This window comes from Penicillium antarcticum, assembly GCF_028974205.1.
Source record: "Penicillium antarcticum strain IBT 31339 chromosome Unknown utg000002l_segment0_segment0, whole genome shotgun sequence".
NCBI lineage: Eukaryota > Fungi > Ascomycota > Eurotiomycetes > Eurotiales > Aspergillaceae > Penicillium > Penicillium antarcticum.
Genome location: NW_026695300.1, coordinates 2,003,211 through 2,027,742, shown reverse-complemented (window position 1 = coordinate 2,027,742; position 24,532 = coordinate 2,003,211). Strand labels below are relative to the sequence as shown.

The 24,532-nt window shown below is 50.9% G+C and overlaps 10 protein-coding genes across 10 annotated transcripts; 2 read left to right on the top strand and 8 right to left on the bottom strand.

Moving 5' to 3' along the window:
• Positions 1–411: 411 nt before the first annotated feature.
• Positions 412–5,031, bottom strand: N7508_001749 (uncharacterized protein; the record flags this gene model as incomplete). The annotated part of the gene is made up of 3 exons (XM_058459815.1): positions 412–573; positions 630–818; positions 874–5,031. 3 exons carry the CDS (start codon positions 5,029–5,031, stop codon positions 412–414), a joined length of 4,509 nt encoding a protein of 1,502 aa, XP_058323347.1.
• Positions 5,032–5,513: 482 nt separating this feature from the next.
• N7508_001748 (uncharacterized protein) lies at positions 5,514–6,067 on the top strand (the record flags this gene model as incomplete). Its single annotated transcript, XM_058459814.1, has 2 exons — positions 5,514–5,530; positions 5,599–6,067. The coding sequence occupies 2 exons, from the start codon at positions 5,514–5,516 to the stop codon at positions 6,065–6,067; spliced, it is 486 nt and encodes a 161-aa protein (XP_058323346.1).
• A 329-nt stretch (positions 6,068–6,396) lies between these two features.
• On the bottom strand, positions 6,397–6,709 carry N7508_001747 (uncharacterized protein; the record flags this gene model as incomplete). Its single annotated transcript, XM_058459813.1, has 2 exons — positions 6,397–6,522; positions 6,581–6,709. 2 exons carry the CDS (start codon positions 6,707–6,709, stop codon positions 6,397–6,399), a joined length of 255 nt encoding a protein of 84 aa, XP_058323345.1.
• Positions 6,710–7,788: 1,079 nt separating this feature from the next.
• Positions 7,789–9,051, bottom strand: N7508_001746 (chitin synthase export chaperone; the record flags this gene model as incomplete). Its single annotated transcript, XM_058459812.1, has 7 exons — positions 7,789–8,006; positions 8,059–8,392; positions 8,446–8,539; positions 8,595–8,682; positions 8,746–8,836; positions 8,894–8,929; positions 9,022–9,051. 7 exons carry the CDS (start codon positions 9,049–9,051, stop codon positions 7,789–7,791), a joined length of 891 nt encoding a protein of 296 aa, XP_058323344.1.
• Positions 9,052–9,769: 718 nt separating this feature from the next.
• N7508_001745 (dienelactone hydrolase family protein) lies at positions 9,770–10,952 on the bottom strand (the record flags this gene model as incomplete). Its single annotated transcript, XM_058459811.1, has 6 exons — positions 9,770–9,924; positions 9,993–10,104; positions 10,161–10,412; positions 10,509–10,660; positions 10,722–10,805; positions 10,892–10,952. The coding sequence occupies 6 exons, from the start codon at positions 10,950–10,952 to the stop codon at positions 9,770–9,772; spliced, it is 816 nt and encodes a 271-aa protein (XP_058323343.1).
• Positions 10,953–11,417: 465 nt separating this feature from the next.
• Positions 11,418–13,364, bottom strand: erg4 (c-24(28) sterol reductase; the record flags this gene model as incomplete). The annotated part of the gene is made up of 5 exons (XM_058459810.1): positions 11,418–11,429; positions 11,482–11,699; positions 11,754–12,085; positions 12,134–13,189; positions 13,327–13,364. 5 exons carry the CDS (start codon positions 13,362–13,364, stop codon positions 11,418–11,420), a joined length of 1,656 nt encoding a protein of 551 aa, XP_058323342.1.
• A 916-nt stretch (positions 13,365–14,280) lies between these two features.
• Positions 14,281–16,420, bottom strand: N7508_001743 (RING-type E3 ubiquitin transferase MAG2; the record flags this gene model as incomplete). Its single annotated transcript, XM_058459809.1, has 2 exons — positions 14,281–16,113; positions 16,172–16,420. The coding sequence occupies 2 exons, from the start codon at positions 16,418–16,420 to the stop codon at positions 14,281–14,283; spliced, it is 2,082 nt and encodes a 693-aa protein (XP_058323341.1).
• Positions 16,421–17,135: 715 nt separating this feature from the next.
• On the top strand, positions 17,136–19,714 carry N7508_001742 (mRNA-binding ubiquitin-specific protease UBP3; the record flags this gene model as incomplete). Its single annotated transcript, XM_058459808.1, has 2 exons — positions 17,136–17,645; positions 17,708–19,714. The coding sequence occupies 2 exons, from the start codon at positions 17,136–17,138 to the stop codon at positions 19,712–19,714; spliced, it is 2,517 nt and encodes an 838-aa protein (XP_058323340.1).
• A 1,214-nt stretch (positions 19,715–20,928) lies between these two features.
• N7508_001741 (putative tRNA-specific adenosine-34 deaminase subunit Tad3) lies at positions 20,929–22,664 on the bottom strand (the record flags this gene model as incomplete). Its single annotated transcript, XM_058459807.1, has 3 exons — positions 20,929–22,411; positions 22,468–22,519; positions 22,568–22,664. 3 exons carry the CDS (start codon positions 22,662–22,664, stop codon positions 20,929–20,931), a joined length of 1,632 nt encoding a protein of 543 aa, XP_058323339.1.
• Positions 22,665–23,422: 758 nt separating this feature from the next.
• phoB (regulatory cyclin phoB) lies at positions 23,423–24,511 on the bottom strand (the record flags this gene model as incomplete). Its single annotated transcript, XM_058459806.1, has 1 exon — positions 23,423–24,511. The coding sequence occupies one exon, from the start codon at positions 24,509–24,511 to the stop codon at positions 23,423–23,425; it is 1,089 nt and encodes a 362-aa protein (XP_058323338.1).
• Between the last annotated feature and the right edge of the window lie 21 nt (positions 24,512–24,532).

The window sequence follows — 24,532 nt, the reverse complement described above, 5'->3', positions numbered from 1 at the left end:
AATAAAGATAGATACAAGCATCGAAGATGCAAAGAACAAAAGTGCTTTACACCGACAAAACCCTACACAACACAGCTCGTGCCCATGATTATCATAAGAAACCAAAAAAAACCACATTGGATAATCACATTAGCAGAAGAAATGTCCAGACAGGCATCCGATCTGAAACCACAGCCATCTCATTCATCCCCAAGAAAATCCATTTGGACCCATGCTTCATCGATCCAGACGTCCTCTCGTATTTTTTTTGTCATACTTTCGATATCATTACACGTCATACTAGAAAGTAGAATATGAAAAAGAAACTCCATTGAATGTAGCGGTGTCAAGATCATGATCATGAATACATCGAACTCATATCGAATTCGGACCTTGCGAATAAGGCAAAGTAAAAAGCAAAGATGCAGGCACTCAAATGGTGGAGTGCAGCTCCCGGGTACGACGGGCAAGGGGCGCGATGAGGCGCAGGATCGGGTCGTGCGGGTTGCGCTCGACAATATTCATGTACAGGGTGTTCAGGCGTTGGCTCATAATGTCCAGGATGCGGGGTGCGACTTCACGAAGGTCATTGTCCTAGAGGCTACAGTTTTAGTTTGGAGAAGAGGTAAGAGAGCGGAGTAAAAACATACGTCGGGGTTGGCGCTCTGGAGAACCACGTCGAGCCAGTGAAGGCGTTGACCGATGTTGGTCTGCCAGGTGGAAGTTACAGCCACGGCGACGGAGAGCAGAACAATGGCGGGAAGACGAGACAAGAATGCAGGAGACACGCGCACGAAGAAGTTGTCAAATAGGTCGGCTTGCTGGTCCGATTGGAGCCACTGGAGCAATAATGTTAGTAAAACATACTCAAGAGTGAATAACACGAAAACAAACCTTGACAGTGCCTTCCTCATAGTGACCGGTGTTGATACATTGGATTATATCCGCCAGCTCGGCTTCCTCGGGAGTCCGAGGAGTTTGTGCCTGGATTGGGGCAGGAACTGGGGCGCCTTGAGGAATTGGGGCAGGCTGAGGCATCGGCTGCGGCTGCGGCTGCTGCTGGGGCATACGAACCTGGTTTCCGGAAGGACGTCCAGCCGAGGCGCGCTTGCTGACGTTGACGTTCTGGACCTCGCGCTGGGCCTCACGCGGGGCCTCACGCTGAGGACTTGGGTGGCTCTGGTTGGCGGCCAAAGAGGCAACAGTCTGGGTCAAACCACGCAGCATATTCGACATCTCCTCGATCTTTGCACTATCGGCTTGGCGTTGGGCTTCGTAGTACTTGATCTGAGCCTGCAAGTGGCGTTCCATATCCGACTCCACCTTCTGTGTAGTACGTCCCAGGCTCTCGAGCATGGGGGCAAGCGAGGTCTGCATGACGCGGACCACTTCAGCCTCAATGCGAGGAGATAAATTCTGGGCAATGGAATCGGTAACAGCCTTGATCACAGGCGGCTGCTGCATAGCGTTGATGATTGCATTGGGGAGAGCCTGTCGCAATTCCTCGTTCAAGGCGCCTCCAAGCTGCTGCGCGACGACACCGTTCAGCTGCTTGTTGACTGCAGCCGAGGTGCCATCGGTGAGAGTGGGGATCACATCACTCTGAATACTAGTGGAGACAATACGGGCCAGGTTTTTCTCGACGTTGTCAGACAGAGAGCTGGAGACCAGGCGCAAAACTTGATCCTGTCTGGCGTTTCCGGTAGCGTCCCAGTGGCGGCGTTCATCGTCAAACAGACGGTTCAGCTTGTCGAATTCAAGACCCAGAGTCTTGCTGAACTGGGTAGAGACAGTGTTCTCCAGGTTCTGGATATGTCTGCCAAGGGCCTCGCTGGAAAGATTGTAGCCAGACGAGCTGGGGGTGGCAGACACGGTTTGATCGGCAGCCTGAGTCGCACCCATTGCCGAGGTAGATGAGGCAAGAGATTCGTATTCCTTAGCGACAGGAGGAACTGGAAGAGGCTCGACAGTAGCAGTAGCAACAGGGTCCTTCGCCTTTGCCTCGGCAGCGGCAGCCTTCTTCTTTTTCTTCTTATCAGACTTTTCAGCCACGATGGGTGTCGCTGCGACATCGGCAGGCCCATCAACAGCCTTCTTCTTGGACGACTTGATGGGCGATGCGTTACGCGAAGGAGCAACACCAGAGGTCGATTCTCCGATATCTGTCTTCTTGACAGGCTCCTTTGGACCAGCGCGAGACTGGACGGAGGCATTGTCACCATTGATAGAGGGGTCGTCAGTGGCGAAACTGGGGAAAGTTGCCAGGTCGCTGATTTCAATCAGGCCATGCTCCACAGCATCAACTGGTCGAATGACCTTGTTATCGGCCGTCCAGCCCAGGTCCTCCTTCTTAATGTTCAGACAGGTGACACCACGCGAGTGCATGACGTACAGCTCAAACAGAGCAGACTCCTCAGTACCACGCTTGTCGGTGGCAGACTTGGAGATGGGAAGGAGCTCCAAGCTTCTCAGCTGGCCCTTGGAACCGAGAGAGATCTCGCGAATTCCACTTAAGCAGGCGGTAGATTCTGGCTTGGGCACGGCGTTATCCTTGTCATTTAGGGCCTGGATGTATGCTGCCTGGGACATCTGAGGCAGGTTGTATCGTGGTGCAGACAGGTGGGCAAAGTAGATCGAGTTGCGAGTAGGGTGTCCGACAACAACGACCCCAGAAGCTGGGTGGTAGGCAACGCTACAGATGGCATCAGACTCGTTCTCGTGAGGGAACTTAAGCTCCTGCACAGCCTTGCCAAGCCCGATATCCCAGAGCTGCAAGGTGTGGTTTTGCTTGAGTCCAACTAGAACATAGCGCAGCGCCATGGATCGCGAATAAGCACGAAGCTTATCAAGGAAAAGGACCGAGGTGGGCCAAGACTTCTCAGTCGGGGAACCAGTGACAAAAGTGGTCAAAGGGACCCGGATCTCGGCCGGAGGAGGACCTTCCAGCAAGCTCGCGTCGGTGAGCATATCATTGATATCCCAGAAGCGCAGGCGGCCAGTCTTGTCGAGAGAGGCAATGACGGAATCATCGTCACTGAAAGCAAAGTCCTTGCCGGCTTTACCAGTAGAGATCTTCAAGGCACGCTCCTTGAAGAACTTCTCCGTATTGACTGTGCGCTGAGTACCGGAAACCCCATAGGCAGGATTCATAGCCGCCTTGGGGGAAATAACGTAGATGTTCTTGCCCCGTCCAATAGCGAACAGGTTGGTGTGACGAGTGCTCCGCTTGGCCCGCGTTTTCAGCTGGCCGCCAGAGGTATTCTCATCGGACGCTGGGAAAGGCGGGAAGATCAAACTTTCACTTTCCAAAGCATCCATATCGAAGAGGTCCTTTCCTGGTCGGGAGATCAAAGCCCAGTAGACAGAGCCACTGACTCCGATGCCGATGATGGCTTGAACCTCAGAATCACCGGCTGTGCAAAGAGCGACATTGAACACACGGTCACGGGTGGCACGGAAAACCTGACGGTCACTACCGTCATCCTGTCGAATGATTCGAATTCCACCGGTCTTGGCGAGCGCGTACACAATGTATTCGGAGGTAGCCGCAGTCAACGAACGGTCAAGCTGATCAAACTCCTTCTTCAGGCGGGCAATGTCCATGACGTCGTCATCACGGAAGGTGTTGAGCTTTCCAGACTGAGGCTTGACAGCAATAGAGATGAATGGCTTCATAGGGAAGTTGTGAACAGAGACAACTCGTTCTTCTTCCTTTTCAGCACTGTCCTCGGCGCTCTCCCAGCTATCAGCCAAAGCCTCGGTGTTCTCATTCATCTTCTGTGGGACCGGAGCCATAGCAACTTCCACCACGGTCTCCTGAACAGTTTCATCGTCTTGAAGCGAGGCGGCGGCTTCCTTGGCTTCGGCAGCAGTCTCTCGCAGATTGTTGGCAATCGATGCAAGGTATGCGTTGGGGGACTCATCCTTGACAACAGACAGGGCAGCTTCCGCGTCGGCTGCAGCCTGGGGCTCACCACCACTGAGCGAACGGCCAATCTCATCTACGAGACGACCGACAACTCCATTCACAGCTTCGCGCTGGTCATCGTTCAAAATTGGCGAATGGCTTCTCTCCCGAGGAGCCGCAGGCTGAGGAGCCGGCGAAGGCTCCAGCTTAGCAGTAACGTTGATCCTTTGCTTCTGCATGACTTCCACAGCGGGGCTCTGAGTACCCGAGGTAGGCTGAGGAGACTTCTCATGAGGTGACATAGCGGCCAATTGGTCGAAGGGGTTGACATAAGTGAACATGGAGTCCTTTGAAGGGGATGCGACCGTTTCCGGGTGCGCAGGCCCCTGGGGACTTTCTTCCACAACCTCCATGAGAGTATTTTTAGTCGTCTCGACCTGGGGCTCATTGAATGCAGCAGGAATCTGAGCTGCAGCCTGGGCAGATGGGTCGACAGAAGGACCGGATTGAGAACGGTTGAGCAGACGAAGTAACATGTCTTGCGTGTTCTCATTAGGACCCTCGGGATGACCAGATGCGAATCCTGGTGGAACAGCAGCTGGGGCAGCTGCGGGAACCGCAGGAGCATTAGGGTTCTGTCCGAACAAACTAGCAACCAAGTCAGACGCGGATATATTTCGTCCGTGCGACGAGGAAGGTTCGTGGACTGGCGGAGAGCGCAAGTGTTCAGGGACAGCAGCTGAAGCCTGGGGCTGGGAGGCAGCACCGGCACCCTGGTTGAATCTGAGCAGGCTCAAAAGGTCGACAGCACGTTCAGGGTTGTTTGCCATTTGCGGCTGATGAGGCCATTCACCACGAGGAGTTGGCACATTAGGGCTCATAATGTCCGAGCCATGGTGTGGTGGGGTGTTCATGGGCGCAGGGCTCTGGATTGTCGAGGATACGGATGGGTGGTGGTAGCCGTGTGACTGAGGATGGGGATAGCTCTGACCGTCATAGGGCTGCTGAGGATGTGGCGGGAACATGCCAGGCTGGTAGTGCGATTGGCGCTGAGCCTGGGGATTATCATGGCCGGGGTTGTTCGATGGGGACGGACGAGGACGAATGCTGGCCAAGAGGGCCTGGAGATCGTTGGGGGTGGACATTTCTGCCGCACGCCTTGGTTACAGGCGACCTCCGTGAATGAACCAAGCTTTGCACAGCTCTCAGAAGCTCTGCTTCAAGAGCTAGAGAGGTAAATAAAATTCGCAAGCTGAAATGAGCAGTGAATGAGCGAATCAGGAACTTGTGCGAGGAAGGAAAGATGAAATTGAAAAGTGAAAGGCAAAATAGAAGAAGGGTGAAGAGAAGAAGAGTTCACTCTGGTAATATCGTTCGGGCGTGGGTGTGACTGTGGCTGATAAGTGTGGCGCGTGTGTGGCGGACATCTCTTGCCTGATTCGCGTCATTCGGGTTTACTTTGCTCTTACTTCAACCTCACTATAATTCTCTGTCTTTTTCCTACAAAGCGACCAAACTGGGCTCAAATATTTAGCCCAAGGTCTTCAAACGACAACTGTCATCCTCAGTGTCGATTTGCCTGCGCCCTTCCGTTGGAAGGCAAGCGGCCCGCAATCGCCATCACATCATGTTCTGCCTACGAAGGTGCGTGGAATTTAACAGTGACCTAACTGCTAGACAATTCAGGCTTACATGAATGCGCTATACTATAGTTGGCTACCTCTCCTCTTCATCCCGACCAACGCATCACCACTCTTCATCGTTTCGTTCGTCGCCTTAACATATATCATCCACCGGCCATGTGTCTACTGCTCGGCCCTCCTCCTGATCCTCTTCGTATCCTCATGTCACTGGTCAGACCGCTGTATATTTGACCTTCGAAGCAACTGGTTTGCCCCGCGGTACAGCTCGGCATCTAGCGACTACGGCGCTATCTCAGGCAACAACGCCTCTGTTGCGGCTCCGAGTGATGGAATGGCAGAATTCATCTTCGACACAGTTAATTCTACCGCTAAGGCTCTGGCCGGTGCTGCTATGGAGGGTGTGCAACATCGCCTCGCCTCCAATAGTTTGGAATCAAAACCCGACGAGTGGACTGGCGTTGGGCTAGAATGGATGCGCAGTCTCCTCGGCAGACGGGAATGGACTCTCCCATGTGTGGATGTGAAGGTCCGTCTTTGAATTCTCTGCTTAGCAGGAAACTGCCTTCTCTCCAGGCTCATCTTCTCTTGTGTTCTGGGGCCTGCACAGCTCTTGGGAAAGACGCTGCAACAAAATCACATGAAATCATACTCTGTTTTCTTGTGTTGTGACTCGATTTACTCATTAAACGCTTATGAATGACCACCTATTGATTGTACATACCCCCATTGGTATTGACTGGCCTCCTACAAAATACAACGTTATTTCAGATGTAAACAGCTACGTTCAATTGCGGAAAAAGTAGCTCCAAAGAGCAAGTTCCGGAAAACTAGAAGCAAGATATATATCCAGACCTGACAACCTCAGAACTAAACATCATTGGGATGACCAGGGTCTTCATCGCCTTCAGGAGGAGTTGGAGCTACCACCGGACAAATGCCTAGAGCCATCAGAACATTGTTTAGTGCCGGGATACAAGCAATACAAGAGCAGATCTAGTGTCAACCAAATAAGCTTCTCACGTTCCCATATCCAAGAAATGGTGGAAGATACCTGTGTCATAGAAGTCGTCAAACACTTCTGCAAAGCAGCCGGATCACCATTAACAATAGCATTTGCAATACAAGTAAGCTGAGCAGTGAGGTTAAGACAGGCTGCGAGACTGCATGCCTCCGGGAGCATGGGGACGATATCTAGATTTTGTTGAAGCACTATATGCCCAGTCTGTCAATTTGTCGGTCTTGATGTTTGACATCCCAGAAATTATCAGAATTCGTACATACATATGCTTTGATTTCGGTGATGTGCTGTATGATTTGCGGTGGTCAAGGCCAGGCCCGAGCCGAGGATCAGTGCAGTAATGTGGAAACGCATGCTGAGAGTGGGATTCGCATAGAGATTTGACTATCAAACGGCAATTTTTTTTGACGATTTGGCCATAGGTGGACTAATGTACGCTTTGCTGGATTAGGTGGGTGGTTATACACAATCAGAAGTGTGTGTACTCCATAGTAGCCATAGACAGGAAGCATGGGATCAGCGTATCTGTCCGGCCGGACGTCACATTCGTGACGGGCTGGCGCACTGATATTTGAGGCGAGGTGCAAACTAGCATGTCACACCGGGTGATATTTGGGGATTTGTGCTTCCTTGATGTTTGAATTGGGGTAAGTAGTATCACAATTCGCGCCAGATGTAGGCGATCTAAGAGGATTGGGTTGGGGAAGGAAGCTCACATAAAGAAGGTTTATGATCACAGGCTCTTCATAGATCTACGGGTGTACAGGACGGCAGGAAAAGCTGAAAAGTCGGTTATATGACACGGATTACTACAACTAAATACAATGCTGAGAGGTATCTGACAATAAAAAACAATAAAGCATACAAAATTGCCCACGGGAAAGGGGGCGTCCAGTCTAAACCAGGCAGATCGAAACACCGTAGGAATTTTGATAGAAGAAAGCATAATAGGGCTGGACCAAGTCACAACGCAAGACATAAAAACCACCGTGAAGGCACATAAGGATGCGATGGCAGGCAAATCGTGAAACATGACCGAGGATGTGGTATCACAAGATTAATAGTCCTGTTCCAAGGTTCAAGATTGAGACTCATCACAGGCATGAAAGCAGGAACGATGAAGGATTGCAGAGAAAAGATGTTATGTATGGCAGAAGCAATAATATCGAGGAATTTGCACGCAAGAAGTCGACTTATTGAGTCGAATAAACATAGATGGAATCATGGAGCTAAATATCAAATCAGTTATTGTACCCACCTCCTCCGACGGGCAAGGGCCAGTCGTCTTCAGTGATACTGCTCCAGAAGGTCCAAACTCCCGAGACAGCAAGGAGGGTGAAGAGAGTTTCGAATAGAGCGCCGTTGATCTTGCCATCCGCGGCCTGGCAAAGGTGGGTACTGATCACATAGTTGAAGATCTGACCAATGGCAAACAGCAAGGCAGCACCGGTAAGATACACTGTTACATTATTAGCAGGTACTTCATTTGCCTTGGCATAGTGCACACTTACACATTGGTCGGAACTCGCCCAGAACACGTAGCACCAGCACTGCCTCTAGCACATAGAACAACACGAGGCAGACGAGAGGGAACAGCTGGTACAAAACGTAGAGAGCGATATTGCGATTCGGCGCATCATGACTAGATTGGAAATGGCCGGTCCAGTCGAATCCAGTGTCCAGCGCAATATAGCCAGTACCGATGAAGAGAACCGCAGCCGATGCGCAGATCAAACCGATTGAAGCCGGTGTACCGTCGTCAAGAAGCTGGAAGCCAACTAGCGCGTTCATAAGGAGAACCCAACATGTCGCAGTGATTGCCGCAATGTGCACCGCAGTAAAACCCTGAATACCCGTCAGCTGCAGCCCTGTGTTGACATGAAACCCCATATATATACCTTCCGAACCGCGTCGCTCAGCGGGAAACCGCCCACAGTGAAGATCTCGCAGATCTCAATGATGATAAATCCGAGCAGGAACAATTGCATTTCCCTATCCAGGCCAATTTGTCAGTTGTTGTTTTGTCTCGGATCCCAGCGATTCGTACCTGCGCCCGACAGCAGCGTGCTTCTTATCCGACCTCCATAACATGCCCACAGTCAAGACAATTGCGATAAAGGCGAGCAGAATGGAACCTGTCTCAGATCAGCCAAAATCCTCCATAATCCCTTTGATTACCCCTCGGTCTGTGCTCGTACCTAGGTTTCGAAGGTGTCTGTCGCCGCTCAGCGGAATGCCGACCAGATCGCACGCGCCGAAAGCCTCAGCGGCGGTCTCATTGGTAAAAAGCTATACATAGAATCCAGTCAGTTGACATTCAAGCGACAAGGTAAGAAGGTCTCATACGTTGCAGACTGGTAATGTCGAATCGCGACAGAAGTCCTGTCATACCCAACGGGCGTACGGTCAGTATCTATTGGACGGGCGGAGCGGTCTCGAGGACGATCTCTCATAACTCAGCACTTATAACTCACGTGGAAATTGCCGAATTGAGTCGAACCCATGGTGAAATGCCAAGCGAAGGCGAGGTAAGACGATGTTCGAAGCGAGTGTCGAAGCGAGTGTCGAGGCCAGACCAAGATTTTGTGAATCCCCTGACCCGCGCTGAGGACTCAGAATCGCTCGGCGACGGATCTCAGGGCAAATAGCAGGATGAGAGGGAGAGAGTTGGAGTGTGTGGGAGGGGACAGAAGTGAGTCCCAAGTAGCGGGTTACTCGAACGGGGAAGCACCGGCGCTAGTGTGGCTTAGGCGTTGCTCTAGCAAAATCTTGGAAGACTGAAAATATGGGCTAATAACAAACGTTTTCAGGTACAAGTAGAGTCATTCAATATCTTAGAAAAGGGGAATTTGAGGTTCCATGGAGTGGCGACGGTAATACCCATGGATTCCTCGTGCTAAGAATAGAGGATATCCGTCGCACTGTATGTCTTCAACTGAATATCTGAATATCTGAATATCAACACTGCATAGACGTGATCATCGGTGGATACTTTAGCTATAGTTGTATATCCCTAGAATTTAGGCCCAGAACATCTCTTTCGTGAACCCTTGCTGAAGAAAATGGTCGGCTAGGCGACTGATACTGCTATCGCCAACTCGCGGCTCATAGAATTGCTATGTCTTGCATCTGGCCCGTGTATAGTTCTGTTAATGATACCCCTAAGCTGATCCAGTTAATTTCCCAATTATTGAGTTCTTTTGCCTTAATCCCTTCCAATTCTTAACAAACATCCTCAATAACCTGCTCCTTACCATCGTGCTCACCTAGGTCCAGCTTCAGAGTGCGACCAAACAGCTCGAGCAGCATCTCGAAGCAGACCTTGGTAATAGCCGGATCGTATCGGCCCTTGCTGAGCTCATCGCGGATAAAGGCATCTAGAAAATTATTCGCGTCAGCATACATCTACCTGCACCCCTATACCAGAACCATGTGTGCAACTCACGCTGTGCCCAAGCGACCTCATAGAAGCCAAACAAGACACCCTTGTCATGCAGGGTCTTGCGAATGAGGTCCCGTCCCTCAGGTGGGACGTGGTTATCGTTCTTGCCGAAGATCTAGTAAAATCAGCAACCAACCAAACAATATAACACATATACCAGCTAAAACATACCATCAACATCTCACCCTTGATGTCACCAGCCCGCTCCAGACTGTCATCATTCTTACCCAAGGCGAGGGTCTTGCTGTGGATATCCGTAGCAAAGTAGCACACGGAAGCCTTCACGCGCGCATCGAGCGCACAGCGATAGGCCAGATGCCCACCAAGGCACATGCCCGTGGCACCAACACGACCATTGCAGGTGGGCAGCGAAACCAGATAATCCACACTGAGACTAGCGTCTTCGTCATAGGCCGCGAGTTTCTAGGGCTATCAGCTTCCGCAATCTAACAAGATACATATAAATGGATTGTAAAAATAGAGACGATGCAATTCATGCACAGAATCTGCTCTGCGTACCTTGCCAATCTTCCATGCGTTTCCCTTGTCCGTGTCTTCGGCGTCGTACTTCAGAGCTTCTGGGCCAGTGAATTCGTGATAGCTTGAAGGGGCCGCACAGATGTAGCCCTGGCCTGCAATTTGGCGGGCGAAGCGTGCCACGGGACCAGTCACTGTTATTAGGTTAACTTTTGTACAAGAATCGAGCGTAGAGAGTTTGTCTGCTCCCCGCACCTTGATAGATCTCGCTGAAGACAACAACTCCAGGGAATCGGGCGTTGGGGTAACCGGGAATAGCGGGGTGGAAGACATAGATGCCTGGTAGAGGGTCAGTATATAGATAGAAAAGCAAGGTTGAATTTATGCTGCCAAGTGGGGTGGTGTAAGAGTGCAACTGTACTTACGCATCTTGCCCTGGCCATCGGCCGTGGTGGGCACATCGACGTAAGATTCCTGGATCAACATTGTGTGCGATGGTTGATTTCCCGAAAAGAGTAGTACTACCCCGCGACAAATTGGAAGTCAATTGGTATGAAATGAAATGAATGAGCTGCGCGGAGGAGTGAAATCATTATCGATAAGGCGCGGGGATCCAGTCATGTGCTTGGCATATCAACCTCGAGTTTTATACATAGTGCTTGAACTTCAATTAACATAGAACAAGAAGAGCCATTAAATTGAATATAGCTGAAGCTTCGGCGGATTGACTGAGCATTTGCAACCCCAGCTAAACCTTCACCAAGTGACCCGTCATCACAGTCGTACAAAAAACGATTTTGAATTATCGCAGGTATTAGTCTATTTGACGTTTTATACATAAGAGTAGAATATCCTCTAGCTGAGAAAAAAAGTCTAATTAGACCAGAAGGAAGAGAAAAGCTCGATCCAATTGTCGAGATCCTACTTAGCCCGAAAATAACAGGGCTGCAATTAGAAGACGTACTGCGAAGTAAAGTTAGCAAGATTTTCGAAATAGTTCAAAGGCAAAACTCACCGGAATGAACAGGTAAGGCACCTGTCTTTCATATTCGAGCCAAGTCTCACCGTACTTGGTGCGACACCGCTGGATGTCACGCAGAGCACGGTGGCTGATCATGCAGGCGAAAAAGAGTGGGTAGAACCAGGGGAAGGGGCTGGAGAAACCAGTGATCAGACCCCAGTTCAGGGCGAAGTAGAGATCGCACGAGTAGTGGATCTTGCGGGCCTTGCCATCTGCACAGCATATTAGCATCGGAAATTGCAGGTTTGTACGCCGAATAAACTTACACCACCCATCCACAAGAATCTTGGAGCCGTCCTCGGCAGTGAGAGTCTTTGGGTTCTCAACAGTCTGCCATGGGAGCTGGGGGAAGGTGTTACGGGCCACCATGGTGCCACGCTCCTGCTGACGGAAGCGGTTCTTCTGGCTGTTGGTGGTATCCCAAACCCAGTAGACAAACAGATAGGCGACATAGAGGAAGGCAAGGAAGTAGCGGTTCCAGTGGTACTCGGAGGGGTCGTGGTTAGCCAAGTAGATGGTACAGTGGCAGTAGCTCAGAGGGACACCAGCCAAGTTCCAGAAGATAAGCATGAAGCCCCACTTCTCATAGTACATGTCCCTGTTCAATGTTAGTATGGTCCAAACTATTTTCTGGAATTCTCCTTACCAGGTGGAGACAATACACTCCTCGCCCTTGGAACAAGCGTTGGCGTAAAGGAAGTGAGCCATGACAAGGAACATAACCTCACCAGACACGTAGCCATAGTTTTCCCACTGGCGAGCAGCGGCACCCATAGAAAGGCCCAGCAGGATATACCAAGGAAGGCGAACCTCAAAGAACATCTTGAAATCGAGGAGCTTGAACATGCGGGGGTTGAGCTCAGCACCCATGAAGAAGTCATAGATCGGGTAGCCGGTCATACGGTGCTCGGCACCACGAGCCAAAGCCGAGAAGTATGCAATGAAGGAAACAATGTATCCAGACAGAATGGCAACACTGAGCAAAGGTCCAAACTCATCAATGATGGTGTACAGCTTGAAGAGGCCAGTGACGTGCAGGATAAGAGCAAGTCCAATGCTAGTGTAGAAAGACCAGACAGCGGAGCAATAGTAGGGCAGCTGCTTTCCACCCATGTGCGGCAATGGACGACCCGAGACGCTCACACCGGGGAGAAGCAGGTAGCAAGCACCCTCGAAAATGAAGAACACCCAGTAGATAGTCCAGGCCTTAACCGATGGGTAAGCACCGGTGTAGACCAGATCGACCAAGTGCGTGAAGAACTCGCCGTAGCTCTGACCCTCTGCGGGACGAGGGAACTTGCCATCGTAGTAGGTAGCACCGATCCACATGTAGTACATGAGTATGGGGAAACCAATCATCATAGACAGAACTCCCAGCGAGCCACCGAACTCAAAGTGACCGCTGTAGTCAACCTTGGGATCAAGGCCTTCTTCCCAGCCGTCAACGAGGCGCGACTTGGACTGCGACTTCTGCGACTTGGACTTCGACTTAGGCGTGGCGGCCTTGCCATTGACCGCGGGCTTCACCGGGGTATCATCCTCTTCAATCTTGACCTTGGCCGAGGTGCGACGACGGGTAGCTGACTTGGAACGTTCATTGGACGGAGAATCGATCACCTCGCTCTCGCTGCCATCGAACACGGAGCTGTTGCGGGTGACACGACGGCCGGGTGTTTCGATAAAGCCGGGCCGATCCATTTTTCTATATAAATGAATGTTAATTAGCTTGACAGAAATACACAAAAGAAAGTTCCCCGGTGGGAATTGGCAAGATATAACCATCGCCTTGCATTCAGGGTGTGGATACGTCGCAACAGGGATCCGGTGCGAACTACTTACTTAGGGGTCTTCCCCGTTTGGGAACGGGTTAAAGTCATGGTCGCTCAATCGGAAGACCAAAGTTCCGACTGCAATTGAGGGAAAGGAGAGGGAAAAGAAGGCAAAGGGAAGCGAGGGTGGGTAAAAACAGGAATGTCTGAATGTTTACTTGTGTAAGTTACTCCCCCGTTGATTACATAATATTTTGAAAAATATTTTGAACCGGTTCTGCATGTTTTCGCGCTTTATATCCAGTGTGAAAAGACTATTTGTTGCTCAATTGCAGATTAGGTGGTTATAAGCTGCCACACAGCAATTGTGTTCATGTAACTACGTGAATTATGTGAAAATCAATGTAATTTTCTACTTTGTACACCCAACGGAATACAATTTAAGGGGGAAATCTTCAAGCGCAAATTACCCGGACATTGACCCTCACCCCACAAAGCAATTTAACTAGCCGATAGAACCAGAACTGCTGAGATGTTCCGTGGCTTTACAGTGGGGGCTCGCTGTCAACTGCTTTTTTGTAGTGCCAAGTTTTGCTTAGATTCTGGAGTACACATTCACTTTGACACTAGACATAACATTATTGTACTTGGGCTATCCTAAACCTATCCTGTTCCTGCTTTGGTCTTTGGATTCTCTCCCAGAATTGCTTGGTGACATCTTCATACCTCAATATTTCACAAAGGAATCAGATCATCGGAAAAGGTGTCTTTGTATTCATGGTTTGTATTTGTATGTTTATTTTCATTCATGCCCCAGACAATTCAAATATAAATCTGGAATGCGAACTGCGAACGAATTCATACACAAAACCCAAAAACATTTGGCGACGTGGTAAGTATAATAATGTAGTATGAGATAATGGGAATCGAAAAAGGTAAAAACAATAAAACTCCAACCCATGCCCTCCAATATATGAAACTTGGATCCATATAGACAACAGAAATGGTATCCCTCAGTAGAGGTTTACGCTCCTCTTTGGATGTTAGTAGACATCAAGGTAATCTTGTTTTTCTTCTTTTTCTTGCCACCAGTTGATGGACCGGGATTTGAATCCGCAATTGCTGTTTGAGCCATTAGATCAGACTCTTGCTGAGCAAACAGCTCATCTTCCCAACCCTGTCGCCAGCCGTCACTGGGAGCTACTCCTTGAACTTCAAGGCTGGGTGAGAGCGAGGCCACTGCCGTTGTTCCCCAGACAGTACGGGAACCTGGGGGACTAGTAGAAGGGGATGCCAAAGCTCCAAATCCTGACGATGCGCGTGGAGGGGACGCCGATGAAGCGCCGGCGTCGAACAGCGGAGGATCGATGTTGTTAGGCAGCGGATGGAAATCACGAGCAGAAAAGGGAGCTTCACTGGAAGCTCCGATGCTTGGTCGCTTGCGCCGAGCAGAAGCCCATCGTTCGTCATCTTCTTTCTTCTCTGCACGGATACGATCTTTTTCTTCCCGTACTTCCTTTTCTCGATTGCGCTTTCGTCTTCTATCGGTTTCAGTGCGGAATTGCGCCAAGATCTCAGGGACAACCACGTCCCTCCAATCACACTCGAGGAAATTAACTTCACATCCCTGTGGCAGGTGCCCGAGATATTTTACTCTCTTGCGAAGTTCATCATCAACTATATGGCCGGTTGATATGTGCTCCACTCTTGGTAGAATGGTTGCAGGGAACTGTGCATATTCCCCAAATGCAGCCTTTAGAATGCGAATATCGAGAGGAGAGAGATAAAATTGAGGCAAAGCCTGGTAGAAGTAATATGGCTGTTCTGATCCGGAAGATGACTGCTTTTCCTTGCGGCGCCCTTTGTCTTTGGACTTGGAGGTGGGTTCTGTATCAAGGTGGACACCGTCCATAGCATGGGAGATGTGATCTGTTTCATCTGATGTAGCTGGCGTAGACGTGGAAGTCACCGAGGAGGCGCATGTAGATGCAGGTGCAATAGAGCGCTCCTTTGCTGGCAGGACCTCGGGTGGATTGCCAATACCGTTTAGCTTCTCAGTGGCATCCTTGATTGAACCGATTGCCTTTCGCGTCCAGGTATTTTCATCTCCAAAAAGTAGCTCATCCTCAATTTCTTGTTTGCGGAGGTCTTCAACTTCGGATTCATACTGAGAGGTCATGTATTCTTCACCTCCTTTCATGATTCGGGCATAGTCTGCGACCTCCGCAACGTGATACCATGGAATATCCTGGTCTGCTCCATGGGTCTCTGACCCATCACGAGGAAGAGCAAGGGTGCTGCCTGATCCGCGCTTCATCAGTCGCAGTACCACATCACCACCTTCGATAGGAAGATCGCCTTCCTGACCACGGAACCACCGAACAGGACGAGTCTCCGATATGTAAATCGAATCCCAGCAAATGGGACACTTTTTCCACCGGTGCCGTTTTTCAGGCACAGGATTGTCGTCATCGGACGAGTGCATGTATCGAATAAGACATGGGAGACAGAAGATGTGACCGCATCGTGCCATTCGTGGTGCTACTGGAGTAGACAAACATATAGGACAACTGGCAGCTTGTGTCTGTGCCGAAACAAGCACTTGAAGAACAGATGCCCAGTCGAGATGAACGTCTGCGTTTGCTGCCTGGGCGTGGAAGTTTTGATTTGGCATCACAATAAATCTATAATTCGCATGAACGTAACGTGCTTTGTCCACAGTACCCGCTCCCCAGGAATTATACCGCCGGACATTGCGAGGAGGCGGTTGATATTGCGGGCGTGGTGGAAGGGAAAAGTTCATCAAGTGAGTGATGGACGTCTGTCCTTTACGACTGGTGGTTGACTTCATAGCGGCCTAAGTCGGATCCGAGGTCAGCAGGCGACTCTCATTCAAGATTAACCTGTCAACCCACCGATTCGTTATACTCGTCATCATCCAACAGCCGAGGTTTTCTCTGCCGATTGTGTTGGTTCTTACGAGCCTGGTTATTCCTTGGAGCGGGTGAGTTCCTGGAGGATGGACCAGCTTTGAAATTCCCAGAGCTTCCACGTCTCTGAGAGCTGTTGTCCGTAGGAGCTGAAGGGTGGTATGCCGGAGACGAGGTTATAGATATGTTTACCGCTTTTGAAGGAGGCGGATTTTGTCCTGCATTGGATGACATCTCTCGGGGGTGTTGACCGTGCACAAACAAGTGTTTAGCCTTGCTGAAAAAGCGGCTTAATGGGAATGAGAAGCAACAACTTGTCGAAGGCGAGGGGTTTGGATAAACAGGCTGATAAGAGACCAATCAGCTCTCAGATTGCTCTCAGCTTGTCCTCAAATTGGATCATCCACCAAGTATAGGTCAGGAGTAAAGAAAAGAATGAACAGTGACCGCAAAGGCCATGTAAGAATAACTTGTAGATCGAGCCAGGACGGCCCTCAGGGTGCCAGTTGATGTACAGAAGTCGGAGGAGGGGCGACGGTTACATAACCGCAGGCTCACGTGACCTGACCAATTCGCTCTTCAGCTTCATTTCGTTTGACGTATCGAGGATTGCTGCTTCATCTCGCATTTCTTTGTTCCCGTTCACTGGTCTTATATCCAACCGGTGGGGCCCTTCCGCATCAGGAGCGACTTGTACAGTGATCCTTCCTGCCTATCTCGACGAGATTTGCCATCTCCTTCCAAACACTTCCAGCGATTCAACCCAACAGCTCTCCCCAACCTACCTTCCGCCTTCGCCTAGCAATATAATTCACTCACCGCCGAGGCCATTATGGCTGCGTAAATGCGCTCTCAGCTTCATATTTAGGTTCAACTTGACTACCATCGCGCATGGCACTCATTTGAAGTAAACGCGTGACCCACCGTCAAGGCATTTTCTCTGGTTAAAATGAACCACCATCTGCCCGCCATGCAGCATGGGCAGCCCATGCCTCCCCAGCGCCGCCAGCAGGACTTTCCTTATAACACTGTGCCGCCGAATATGCGCTCTTCGCCATACATGGGATACCACCCGCACATGAATGGCCACATGCCCCAGTCCTACGCGCCGCAACCATACCCTCAATGGTATCCGCCATATGGGCATATTCAACAGATGCCGCAACGTCCATACCAGCCGCATCCTTATAGTCCAATGATTGTGTCCTCATACCCTCATTCGCAACCCGTTATGGTGCCGACTCACCTTCCCCCTCATTCGATGTCGATGCAACAAAGAATCCCGACTCCTCTACAACCGACAATGTCTCCATCCATCCAGATCCCATCGCTTCAGCCCGAAATGCACGAACATCCCGCCGTGCTACCTCAGCCAGTTCCAGTATACCCTGTCGCTTCGCCATCGCCGCGATGGGAGCCGAAGTCAAGCCTTCCGCCTAAGCCTGACTTCACCGCGCCTGTGAGTTCCCCTCACCACTCCCATATAAACTACAACTGATCACTCACTAACAAACAATGTAGCTTCCTTGGCTGTCTGTGCCCGAGCAGCCTTTCCCGCCTAGAATCCCACGCAGACGACGTAAGGGTCGTGCGATGCAATATTCACTTGAACTGCCTGATAAAGATGCGCAAAAGGGCATTGAGACCAACAACCTGGAAGAAACTAAGCTGTCATCATCTATTCAAGTACCCTCCGAACCCCAAACCCCGACTACTACGTTCCAACAATCGGATACCGACTCTACGCAGCCCACCACACCTTCCTCCACAGCACGATCACAGGCTCCTTCCAAGTCTTCAAAGCCTGCTACTGCTCCTGTTGTCCCAGTAGTACCCAATGTACCGGCCACCCCACGTCGCCATACCAAAGGCAGCAGCAGCGTCACATCTGGAACGCCCAAATCTACTGCAGCGACTACTGTAGAGACTGAAGCTGACACAGCTCCTGTCACTGACACCAAGAAAAGTTCTCCTGTTCCCGCCGCCAACAAGCGTTGGGCCGATCTAGTCCGCTCCAAGCCATCTGCAAAGCCAGCGGGTACCTCCGCCCCCGCCCCGGCCACAACGAATGGAGTGCCCCAGAAGAGCGAATCGCTTGCAGATGTCCTGGTCACACTGGGCGAGGATGTAACTCAGTACAGCGATAAGATTGCGTTCCTGGAGCCTCGGGGTCTTGTCAACACTGGAAACATGTGCTACATGAACTCCGTGTTGCAAATTCTTGTCTCGTGTACGCCATTCTTCCAGTTCCTAGACCATCTTGGCCGTCGCGCCACGCATAGCTTCCATAGCGATCTTCCTTTGATCGACGCGATGATCATGTTCATGAAAGAGTTCCGCGTTATCGACGCGGCAACTTCAGAAGAGCAGTTGCGCCTCAGATTGAAGCCTACCGAGCTTGAGCAATATGGTGAAGCATTCATTCCAGAATTTGTCTACGAAATGGTTCGACAGCTACCGAGATTCAGAGACATGCGACGCGGGCACCAACAAGATGCCCAGGAGTTCCTCGGATTCCTTCTCGAGGAAATGCATGAGGAGTGCGCTCGTGCTTCCAAGTACACATCGATCAAAACTCAGGAGTCTGATGATTCTGGCGCTGATGAATGGCTGGAGGTTGGCCACAAGCAGAAGGCAGCCGTGACACAGCTATCTGGCTCTATCGCCGCGGAGTCCCCAGTCACTAGGATCTTCGGGGGCAAGCTTCGATCAGAGTTCAAGGTTCCCGGAAACAAAACCTCTGTCACTTTGGAACCCTACCAGCCCCTACAACTGGATATCGGAGCGCATGATGTCCACAACATTCTGGACGCTCTCAAGGGTCTGACCAAGCCAGAGAGTATTCAGGGTGATTTCAACTCATCGCGTGGTCCCAACGTTACTGCCACGAAACAAATATTCATTGAGACTTTGCCTCCTGTCCTCATCCTTCATCTGAAGCGATTCCAATATGACAGTATCACTGGAGCTACTCAGAAAATTTGGAAGAAGGTTGGTTATCCTCTTGACTTGGAGCTGCCACGGGAGGTTTTCCCGGCTCACCAGCGTAACGCCATGGCGGCTCAGGGTGGTCCCCCCAAGTACCGCCTTATGGGAGTCATTTACCACCACGGAAAGAACGCCAGCGGCGGTCACTACACGGTCGATGTCCGTCGTCAGGAAGGCTTGGAATGGATCCGTATGGACGACACTATCATCCGTCGCGTTCGCAGCGAAGACGTGGCTGAAGCTGGTGGCGAGGAAGACCCTAAGGTGCTTGCTGCTGCTCTGGAACAGCACAAGCAGAACAAGACCCCCAACGGCAACATATTCGACCACATTGACCAGGACGACATGGACTCAGCTGATAGCGACAAGGGCTGGAGCCAGGTCAATGGCAATGGTATCAATGGACATGCAAGCAAGAAATCTGTCAACGGAGTTACCCCATCTCCCGGTCAGTCATCTGGCGTGCGGACTCCAATTGGCCGCTTTGGCTCCCGCGATAACAAGGTTGCCTATTTGCTGTTCTACCAGCGGATGGATTGAGGCCTTTAGCAGTGAGAGGGTCCTCTTGACGTGACCTTTATGCAGCCGTCTCGCCAGCCTCAGCAGTAGGCTAGACAGTGTCTTCCACGCATCCAAAAGCATCATACCCTTTACTTCCTGCGGCATTGAATTTTGTGTCGCCTCTACGAATCCTTGCATCAACCCCCCTTATTTGCAGCGATTACCTCCGTCTGTTTTGACAGGCCATACATAACATTTCTCTACAGCGGCGTGCTTGAATCTCTCAGTTCGCCATTGCACATGAACACAGTCCAGTGGACTTATCACGGATAGGATGCAAGATAGGGTATGGCAGACTCTTTAAATTACATCTATCCCAGCATCTCGAGCTTCCACCCAGCCCGGACCTCAACCCCGTGGCTCATCACCATCTTCTACCTCTGCTTTACAAGCATTCATTCATGGGACGGTCCTGCCCCTTCCCCCCTTTGCCTCTGATGTGCCATTATAACCCTCGGGCAATCTTAAAAATCTGCAATACCCATTGTCTCTTGAGCCATGTCACTTTCTTCCTTCTTATCTATCTCTGGGCTGTATGTTCTGGGAACGTCGAATCTCGGTTTTTATACCCCCTTTCGTTTTCTCATGGATACATTCGAAGCCATATTTTGGCCTTGCGCAAGAGGCGCACGGAGAGAGGAGGAAACGGCCATTGTGCTACTTTCTTCATGTTTCCTTCCAATTTACTTTGCTTTTACTTTTTATGTACTTTGCCATGTCCACCGCCATTGGGCCATGGACGCAGGAGATCTGTGACGATGTCATGAATTTCCTTGGTCTGCTTTTGTTTGCATAGATCGCGGGTGTGAAAAAAAAAGGGCTGAGCTTGTTCAGCCCCGGGGCGTCGGGGATATCTGAGTTTGTGAAGTGGGAGGTGATACGAGCGAGCTGTGGAAGCTGCATAGTATGGAAGGGATTGGAATTGTGATGGAAGGAGCAAGTTGGCCTGGTGGTGGTGGTCTAGATGGCCTATTCGCATCTAAGACCGGGGAGAATATCAGACGTAGGTATACTCAAAAAGCCTGTCTTTACCAAAAAATTTTCAAAGGAAGTTTAACTTAATATTGTTTTGGGGTATGTAGTGTGGGTATGTAGTTGCTAGTAATTCGGTTGCATGTTCATACATTGAGTTCACGTTAGGAGGTAGGGCTAGATGTAGTCCAGAGATATGTGCAAAATAACCCTGCTTCATTTTAAGCATGAAACACAGGCCGTTTCGGTTCATCCTTGATCTCTTCATCATCTTCTTCCACATACTCAAATCCAAGAGCTCTCCAATTCAACTCTTTCCTCCAGTGTAGTCCGTAGTATCCCCTCTCGTCCTGTCCTTTTGTGTCATCCTCAGGTTCAACTTCATCAGCAGTAGGAGCAACAACCGGCTCAGAAGCAAGACCTCCGCTCTCCAACCTTCCCCGTCTAGGGAATATTACCGCCCGGAATCGGGAAAGAAGCATACCCATGGAACAGCATAGGCAGGGCTCGTGGGAGACATAGACGTCTAGGTCCGTACAGAGATAACCACCCTGGGAGCGTGTACGGATGCGGGAAGTTGCTGGAGCTGTGATTGGAATGGGGGGACCAGAGACAGCTGTTGTAGAAGGGGGAGGGGCAGGTAGAGGTGGGGTTTGAAGCTGAGACTGCTCGGGGTTGGATGGGTCGATGGTAGAGCCAGACTCCGGGTTTGGTTCCTCGTGTTTCCTCTTCTTTGGAGAGGAAGGGGAGAATAATAGTTCACCAATTGTGGTATCTGATGCACCAGGGCGATGGCGGTACAAGAAATAGGATTCAAGAGAGCTCAATTCCTCCGTGTCTTGTAGGTGTTCTGGATTTGATGCGTCTGCAGTCGCAGTGGCATCACCACGGCTATCGTTCTCTCGTCGCCAGCGGGCAATGAATCCTGCTGCGCGCATCAATGCGTGCAATTCAGGCCCGCCCTCAAATTCTGCAATGTATGTGGTGCTGGCTGGGTTCGGTGCTACACCAGGATGTAGCTGTGCCTGGGAAGGGGCACCAGCCTCGGGGCGGCAATATCGCGCATCGCCAGCTACTGCAAGAACTGCCTCGTCCCAACTAGCTGTCTCGCCAGCTCCAGACTCCCAACTTGCGGCAGAGAGCTCCTCTTCAATGGCTGGGTCGACTATGACTGCGCCTACGCCGCGGCCGAGCCCGGATTGCTCTGCTTCCTCTGCGACTTTGCGCGCCAGGGACAAATAGTAGCCAGCTCGTGGCTCGATGGATTCCTGTGCACGATTCAAGATCTGAGGAGGTGGAGCGACTGTTGAGCGAGGTGCGGCCGGGTTGAAGACCACCGGCCAGAGGGTCTTGGTCCATGCATCAGCTTGCTTGCTGTTGAAGGGTGGGTAGAGGGGGATTTTGGTTGGGTGTAGATAGATCTTTGGGCTTGGAGAATCGGGCTGTGAGGCATCTTCGGGTGTCTGGCCTGGGGTGGCCGGCGCAGCGTTCGGCGCAAATGGAGCGAGTAGAGCTTGAAGTTTGTCGAGATCGGGCAGTGGAGGGGAGATAAGGACAAAGATTGTCTGCACTGGTGCTGCTAAAGGTGGGCTTTGTTCTTCAATTGCTGCTCGCAGCGGCGGTGGGAGTATTTCTCTTTTGGCAAAGCGACGGAGGTGGGATAGTGGGAGGGATGGGTCTTTAGGGAAGGCAGAGTCGAGAGCCCTAGATCAGAGTCAATTCCGTGCTCATTCTAATGGGTATAAAATAATGTGACTCACTTGATCACTTTGGACGCAGTTTTCACGTTGACTTCTGTGACATAGGCGTCGGCTGTTGCTAGGTTAGTCTTAATGTCGCATGAGACGTCGCATAGCATACCAAAATCTTCTGGGGGTCTTGTCTCTTGAACAGTTCGAAGGGGGGTGACCTTCCCATAGAGGGGCTGGAGACCTCTGATGGTCTCTCGTATGTCCATCTTGATAATGTCAAAGAACGAAACTATCCATAGGCAACAAATTGGTGTATCGCTCCACCGCGGGGCTCAAGTGAAGCGGGACAAAACATGTGAGGTCCGCCACAAGCAGTTTCAACGACACAATCTGTGAGGTGCCGGAGAAAAGCAAGACTGAAGTCTTGAGTATCGAGAGCGATGACTCCAATTCTACAAGAAAACGAAATGAGGAAAGGTTCAAGTGGGAGACCAAAAAAAGAAGAAGCGAAGGCTATACAAAGCGTCAAACACTGCAAACATCCCAGTACAGTCTCAGCCTCACGATCTACGAAGACAAAATCTCAAATGTTACGAAGAATTGGATTTTCAAAGTTTGTATGTTTCTAAAACAAAAGTGAAGATTGGGAATTTGATCGTAGAAAACAGTCATCATCCCGTGAGATATCAAACGCCGAATCGTTCCGCTGTAAATGAATCGCTGAAAAGGAACATGGCATCGCCCATCGACCCTTGATATATGCTGAGATAGATCCCTGTTCTATAGCGCCATGACGTCTGATGTGTGCGTTCCTCGATATTAGAACAAAGAGAAGCAATGATGCAGAGGACTACATCAGCGTCCCTGAAATGCAAGTCGTATGTATTAAATCACGCCTCGAATCACTCAATGGGATGGAAAATCCACACGTGCACAGCTGACTCGAGACCGGCCCGAGTTTGCCGTGGCAAAACAATGTTTGTACAGAGTTCGCATCGGGGGCCCCGGGTGATTGCGCCTTGGTCTAGCCTGACACTGGAGTAATACCTGTTGCAGGTGCAATACCGGGTGGCCCGGCCATGGTATCGCCATTGCTGCAGGTGTGTTCAATTTCAAACCCGTCGCATCGATCAACGAGGCTTTGATAGTAGTCCACGAGCACTTCGGGCTGTGGGACGATCCGCCATTCGACTCGGAACAAGAATTCAAGTTCAAGCATTGCCAACTCCGTCATGCCAATTCCACCAACTCGGGCATACGTCTTGTTGGTCCAAAAACTGTCGCTAAGTCCCTTGCTGGCGACGGTGGCGCTGGCGATCAAGAATCGATGGATGGTAAGGCTCGAGACGGTGAAAGCGGGGTACAGTGCGCAAAGTCGATCGATGTAATAGACCATGCTAAGAAGGATAGGAGGCGAGAGGGTGGCGTGGGTCGTCAGTCGCTGCAGGTAATCTTGCACGGAGATTCGGGGCGGAGAACGTGAGTGGAAGCGCGTTAGACGACCTTGGTGTAAAGGAATCTTGTCGTTGAATCGGATCAGTTCCATGAGCATGCTGGAAATCAGCACTACCATGTCACGGGGTTCTGCAAATTCGTATTGTGCGGGCAAAATCTTGACCTCCGGCTTGGAGGCGCGCAAGCGCTTCGACTGGGGACTCTCCAAGTCCTGGCCATCGGACTGACCCCCCGGCGCCGCAGCCGGTGAGTGATGGTCACTTTGGCTATTGCGCTTGTTGGAGCCTGAGGTGGTAGGGGCGAGCATCGAGGGGGCGGTGGAGGAAGCCGGGGGTGGGTTGGCAGAGGCTGTCGCTGTGGTCACAGCGGCAGTGGAGGAAGTGGCTTGAGGGGCAGAGGTGGCTAAGGCCGAACTGTTCGGGGTCTTCAGAGAGTCAGATGCTGATGCGCGTCTGCGAGGATCCCCTGAGGTTTCAGGAGAGGAGGGATCGACGGTATGGCGGTTCAAGGCCGAACGAAGTTCCTCAATGGCCAGACGCGAGGAACGGGGACTATTGAATTGTGGAGCGCCAGTAGGTTCATAGTGTGTATGCGATCCCGAAGTAGGGAGTGGGGAGCGCAAAGCAGCCGACGAGGGCGAGGGCGAAGATGCCAACATAGTGGAATGTTACCAAACCGA